This window comes from Cuculus canorus, chromosome 9 (assembly GCF_017976375.1).
Source record: "Cuculus canorus isolate bCucCan1 chromosome 9, bCucCan1.pri, whole genome shotgun sequence".
In the NCBI taxonomy this organism is placed as follows: Eukaryota; Metazoa; Chordata; class Aves; order Cuculiformes; family Cuculidae; genus Cuculus; species Cuculus canorus.
The window spans coordinates 9,599,981-9,606,809 of record NC_071409.1 but is presented as its reverse complement, the minus strand read 5'-3'; the positions used below and the strand labels follow the sequence as shown (position 1 = coordinate 9,606,809).

At 51.3% G+C, this 6,829-nt stretch overlaps 1 protein-coding gene across 1 annotated transcript; it reads right to left on the bottom strand.

Moving 5' to 3' along the window:
- Positions 1–1,149: 1,149 nt before the first annotated feature.
- On the bottom strand, positions 1,150–3,083 carry CHST2 (carbohydrate sulfotransferase 2). Its single transcript, XM_009565962.2, has one exon. The coding sequence runs from the start codon at positions 2,940–2,942 to the stop codon at positions 1,674–1,676; it is 1,269 nt and encodes a 422-aa protein (XP_009564257.2). The 5' UTR covers positions 2,943–3,083; the 3' UTR covers positions 1,150–1,673.
- Positions 3,084–6,829: the final 3,746 nt, after the last annotated feature.

Here is a 6,829-nt window from a genome sequence, read left to right as displayed (position 1 = left end):
ATACACGCACACACACGTTTATCAGCATCCTGTTTATATCAATTTATTTTCACAGATCAGTTTCCTTTTTCCTACTGATACTCTTCCCGTTTTCTGAAGGCACAACACCCCGGCAGGCAATGTAAAATGTACTTCCTGTAGAAAAGACTATGGTCTCCCAAGAGAGAAGTTTGGCAAAACCCTTTTGTTTAAAAACTCAAGTTTCAAAACAAGCCTTCAAAACGCATCAGAGAACACTGTGCTAGGATTAAAAACTACTTGAGGTGCCTGCACTTCTTATATGCAACGCACCACCCTTAATCAAGCAGGAATTTTTCAGGAAATTGCTATAAAAGCAGAAGTAGTAAAATCTCATTTTGTTTTTATCAAGTCTTAACGGTGGGGCAGAGTCTCTAGTCAAAGCTGCCAAAAAAGAGCCAGACCACCATCTGGCTCCATCATAGAGCAATGACAACTCGAAAGAAACGAGTTTCTAAACAGCGCTCTGAAATCAAACGCTAGGTTGACCCCGTAAAAGCTCCATTATAGCTATGAACACACAACTGTACATTTTCTCCCTCCTCGTACATAAATATACCTTCAGACATTTAGATAAAGGGAAAAAATATATCACTTTATGATTTTTTCTGTGCTTCCCTGTTACCAATCAACGTCAAGAAATCTCTTACATATCTTACGTATTGTTAGCACTATAGAATATAGATATTTTTATTTCTGTTTTCACACATGCTACTGTTCCCAGAATAATAAACGTCTTTTTAAATCCTGCACTTCTTGTCACGCTGTAGATCCACTTCTATTTGACAGTGACTCCTGGACATACATGTCAAGACAAAAATAAATACTTCTGTGGTGGCAAACATTTTAAAATTCTTAGAACGCTAATACAGTGGCACTTGAAAGACTTTTTAAATACAACAGGAAAAGACAATAGTTAAATAGAAACCTGCTTTGACACAGCCATAAAACCTGTACTACATTCGCACCATCTGTACTTGTTCCTGCAATAGCAGCTCTTAATTTTGGACCATGTTAAATGTTGCACTCCAGCCCTCCACCCATACCCTTTAAAAAGTTCACACTGCTATTTTAAGCAAGCATTCCCTCCAGCTGTACACAGGCAACACCGTAATTCCCAAACAATTGAGGTAATTATAAAAATGAATATCATTTATTGGGCTTCTTTTTATTACTATCATGTCTTAACATTTGCTTTCATACAAAAGTCTGATTTTCAGCACTATGCTTTCCAAGGGTATCCCGTCCGCACCAAGGGAGATAAGGATGTGTTAGGAATTGTGCAAGAGTTTTTGTTACGATCTTCAACCCCAAAAGAACTCCATAAATTAGATCTTTGTGCAGAATCACTGCCTGGCATTTTAGAGAACGGGAAAGGGGCTTTACACATGATTTTCAGTTCCACATTATTTACGTATAATTTTTTAAATAGCATCTAACCCAATCGCGGGGGGGAATAGAAAAGAAAGAGAGAAAATAAGAAATCATCACATTACTGACATTGCTGTATGTTACCCTTCAGCAGCCTTTGGAGGAAATCGGAAAGCAGGTTGCTTTTCCCAGCTCCCTCCCTCCCTCAAGCCAGCTGGAGCAGCTCCTTTCCCCGACAGGGCTCAGCCACTCCCGAGGATGGTGGGTGAGCGCCCGCTGCCCCGTCACAGCCACGGCTTCTTGAGCAACGTTCTGCTGAGGTCCTTCACCTCTTCGGGGCTGCCGACCCGCTCGTAGCCCAGCAGGGCCATGGGCTGGTGGCAGTACTCCTCAACCTGCTTGATCTGCTGGTAGCTGAGCGCAGTCCTCCAAGCGCTCAGCGCCTGGGTGGCGTTCCTGGCCGACACCACGAAGGGCTTCGAGGAGTAGCCGGGGCCACTGGTCATGTTGAGGGCAAACTTCTCCATCTCCGGACTCACTGCCAGGTTGACGAAGCTGTACACCTGCCGCAAGGTCTTGATCGGCTCCACCACCAGGTCCTCGTAACGCACTGCCATGTAGTTGCCCCGGAGCCAGTCCGGGGGTCGCAGAGCGGTCTGCAGGGTCTTGGCCATGCTGCTGCAAATGACCTCCATGGCACCCAAGGCGTGGTAGTCCGATCCGCCACCGCCACCCTCCTTCTTCGCACCTAGCTTGTGGCCGGCGTCGAGGAAGGGCATGCGGTGGATGCGGGGGTCGCGGCTCCGGACCACCTGCAGACTCTCGCGGATGAGGCCGTGGCGGGATTTGATGCGGGAGCTGGCGACAGCGCGGGGGTCGCGCACCAGGTGGATGACTTTGAGGTCCAGGGTTGGGTCCTGCATGAGCGGGGCGAGCACGGCCAGGTCGAAGACGCGGACGCCCTTGATGACCAGGGTGCGGTACTTGTGGCACTCCTCCTGGAAGCGGCTGAGCCGCTGCGGGGGGCACTTCTTGCACACCCTGTCGTCCACCAAGCCCACCACCTCCTTGCGGTAGGCCGGGCAGAGGGGCGACGAGCAGATGACCTTGTTGGTGGCGGCTCCGAAGATGCCCAGCGTGGTGAGGTTCCTGCCCGCGCCCGCCGTGCTGTACAGCTGGAACACCGAGAGGTCGCAGCGGAACAGGGCGCCCAGCATGTCCCGGGCCGCCCCCTGCAGCGACACGGCGTCCCCCGGGTACAGCTTCTGCCACACGTGCCACACCGGCTCGTAGAGGAAGAACACCTCGGGGTTCTGGTTGAAGAGCTCCCCGAAGAACGACGACCCCGAGCGCCAGGTGGTGAACACGTAGACGAGCTGCCGGCGGGCGGGGGCGCCGGGGGGCGGCGGGGGCGGCCGCGGGGCGGCGGGGGGCTCGGGGCAGCGCCGGGGCTCGCGGTGCCGCCGGTGCTGCAGCAGGCTGAGCGCGGCCAGCAGCAGCAGCAGCGCGTAGCCCAGGCTGAGCGCCAGCGCCCGGCGCCGGCACGATTTCATGCTGCGGGGGGTGAGGAGGGGAACCGCGGAGCTCAGCGGAGCTCGGCGCCCCCGCGCCCCGACACGGCCGGACCCGGCCGCGCCGCCACCGGCCCGCCCCGCCCCGGCATCGCCCGCCGCCCCGCCGGCCCCGCAGCTCTAGGGCCGCCGCTGGGGCCGCGCGGCGCCGCGCGCTCCGCCCCGAACACACCGCGGGGGCGGGAGCGGAGGGCCGGGAGCTGGGGGGGGGGGCGGAGCGCGGGGCGGAGCGCGGGAAAGGGCGGAGCGCGGGAAAGAGGGGAGGGAGGTGGGAGGGGCGCAGGGCTCCACCGGGGAAGGAGGGAGGGAGGGAGACGGGGGGGAACAGAATAAGATAGACGGGAAGGGAGAGACACAGGAGGAGGGAGAGAAACAGGGAGGAGAGGGAGAGGAGGACGGGGAGAGGGAGAGAAACGGAGAGGGACAGAAGGAGATGGAAGGGAAGAGAAAGAAGGAGAGAGAGAAGGAGAGAAAAGGACGGAGAGGACAGGGAGAAGGAGAGAAACAGAAGAAGAGAAAGAGAAACGAAGGAGGAGAGGAGAGGAGAGGAGAGGAGAGGAGAGGAGAGGAGAGGAGAGGAGAGGAGAGGAGAGGAGAGGAGAGGAGAGGAGAGGAGAGGAGAGGAGAGGAGAGGAGAGGAGAGGAGAGGAGAGGAGAGGAGAGGAGAGGAGAGGAGAGGAGAGGAACATGGAGAGGAACACGGAGAAGGAGAGGAAGGCGGAGAAGGACGGGGAGAGGAGAGGAACATGGAGAAGGAGAGGAAGGCGGAGAAGGACGGGGAGAAGACGAGAAACAGGGAGAGAAGGAGAGAAACGGGGAGAAGGAGAGGGACCGCCGGGCAGAGCAGCATCATCCCTCCTCTGGTTGCTCTCTCCAGCACATCTCCACGCACCGGAGATGTCACCGGAGATGTGCAGGAGGACGGTTCCCACCAGCTCCCCAGCCCTTTCCCTGCGGGGCGGTCCCGGCGCCGTTCAGTCCGTGCGGGACGCAGGGTTTTCAAAAACCGTCTGAGAACTGCTCCAAAAATGTAAAAAGAAAAAGAAAAAAAAAAACACAAAAAACCGAAACGCAGTGGATTTACCCGCTAACGGCTCGGGCAGAAACGCATCTTTAGCGCTCAAAAGTGCTTCTACAACCGGCACGAGCGGAGGTGCCCCGGTGCGGGCGGGGGTCGTGCGCATCCCGGAACGCCCACAGGGACGGGGCGGCCTGTGCCAGGGCCTCACCGCTCTCATAGTGAGGAAATTCCTCCTTACGCCTAGTCTAAATCTGCCCCTCTCCAGTTTATACCTATTGCCCCTAGTCTTATCCCCACAAGCCTTTGTAAACAGCCCCTCCCCAGCTTTCTTGTAGCCCCTTCAGGTACTGGAAGGTCGCTATAAGGTCTCCTTAGAGCCATCTCTTCTCCGGGCTGAACAACCCCAACTCAGCCTGTCCTCATATCGGAGGTGCTCCAGCCCTCTGATCACCCTTGTAGCCTCCTCTGGACCCGTTCCAACAGCTCCATATCCTTCTTACCTTGAGGATTCCAGAACTGAACACAGTATTCCAGATGAGGTCTCCCAAGAGAGGAATAGAGGGGCAGAATCACTTCCCTAGACTCGCTGGCCATGCTTCTTTTGATGCGGCCCAGGATATGGTTTGCCTTCTGGGCTCTGAGTGCTCATGTCAAGCTTCCCGTCAACCAGCACCCCCAAGTCCTTCTCTGCAGGGCTGCTCTAAATCACATCATCCCTCATTCCTGTATTTAAATCAGGGATTGCCCCAACCCGGGTGTTGGACCTTGCACTTGGCCTTACTGAACCTCAAGAAGGCAATGGAAAGGAGAGGGGCACCACATGCTGCTGTAGCTCAGAGTTGCCCCTTTGATGTCTCTCGGGGGAAGTGGGGGGAACCTGTGTGCTACAGCAGCATGTGGTGGCCCCTCTCCTTTCCAGGGCTTTCTCTACGCAGCAGCTCTCTAAGCCTCGTAGCCTTTCCCCTCACCCTGGCACACCAGGTCCGAGCTGCTGGAGGGCTGCACCTGCCTCACACACAGACCCAGCCCTCAATGAGGGACAACACTGACAAAAGTATTTGCTGGAACATTTATTTTCTGAACGGCGTGGATCCAACTCTACAGCTCACAAAATGAGTAAAACACAAATTTCTCTGATGTGTGTCTTGTAGGGCAGTACCACATACAGCAGGGAACAAAACAGTGCAAATAGGGTGAAGGAGCCAAGCATGCAAGCTGTCTACATCGCTTACCAAGAGGATTGCTGTACTCCCCCAGATTTTCGGGGAGGGGATATTAACAGCCAAGCTGCCTCTACAGAAAAGCTTATGAGCCGCTTCCAGCCCTGAAGTGAAGGGAATATCCATAGCAGAAGGGTTCCTCTTCCTTGCTCAGTTTCACAGGGCTGGGAGGCAGTGCAAGGGGAGTAAGGAGTAAACCCCAGCCCGAGACACTGCTGCCACCCACGCCGCAGCGATCACACCACAAGGGACAAGCCACGGGAATCATCTCACAATCCATCAGCAACTCTGGTAGCCATAACGAAATGTTACTGTGACTTTTCATATAGAAGTAACTTGTTAATAGCAGAATTAAACCAACCACTAAATACCTGAGAAGAGTCTGTATTTCCAACAGTGAGGGGAAAGGGGAAGGCATTTCTTCCCCACAGCACTCTAGAGGAAGCATTTAAAGCCACATTCTACAAAAATAATTTGTATCGAGTTGGCAAAATAAATGCAAAGTTTAAACCTGATGAGCTTGAAACAACTGACTTTTGAAACACATTACATAATGAAAAAGGATATACCCTGAAGCACCTTGCAGCACAAAACTCTTGCAGTTATTCTTTAGTCCTAATCCTTGAGCTATTCACATACAAAAGGACTTGCACTTTTATGTCCCTTTTATAAAGGTACAGATCAAATATTTCTTTGGCTTGAAGTGTTCACTAAGGCTAAGCGACCTTCACCCAGCTAAAGCCGAAATGTTTATCTTTACTTTTGGAGTGGTCTGTAATGGTATCAATTAGTCTGTATTAAAAGATCAATCACAACAGCAGTACTGAGAAACGTGGTTCATAAAACCGTCTTCCCCAACAATATTGTGCTGCAGCACTAATGCAATAAAGGACAGAGACTACAGGGAGCAAAAATAATTCATGGCAGTAAAAAAAAAAAATCATTAAAGTCCCATGAAGTTCAAATTAATCCTTTTCTTTCCATTTCACTCAGTTGGAGACAAGTATGAAATTTTGCCAAAAAAAAAAAAAAAAATCCAAAAAGCCATCACCAGTTCTTACACAATTTAAAATGTAGCAGGTAACAAAGGTAAGGGAACATAGGCTGCACGTATAACATCTGAAATGGCAAAACTGATCAGTAAACCCAAACATTAAATGCTACAATTGGATTCTGCACCTTCCTTGCTGTTGCACAGCAGTTACATCTCTCTGAATCAGTGAGTGCACGAGTACCAACAGTAACCCTGTCTTCATTATACTGCTCCACCTCTGCTTAGGGAAACATGTCCAAGCAGCTCTTTAATTTGACCTACATGCTGCAAAATAGAATCTTATTTTTCAAAACTTGAGTAATATATGTATTTATTCCATGCAGGTGGGCTCAAACACCTACTGAAATCAATCGGGTTCAGAGAAGCTGCAATATTCGATTCTCCTAGAACAAGTTTCAGACCTGGTAATCAACTTACCTCTTTAAGCAACTCAATATCAATGAATATTTAATAAGTTTATATGAAAAAGTATTATGCAGCCAGCTTTTAATTCACACAGAATTTGGTCATTTGGTTTGGGTTTAGTTGGTTTTTTTTTTTTTTTTGTCATCAACACATCTGATGCAGAGCATTA

What these genes read in the sequence shown, in the direction of transcription:
- CHST2 (XM_009565962.2), bottom strand. Translation starts at nt 2,942, where the DNA reads ATGAAATCGTGCCGGCGCCGGGCGCTGGCGCTCAGCCTGGGCTACGCG.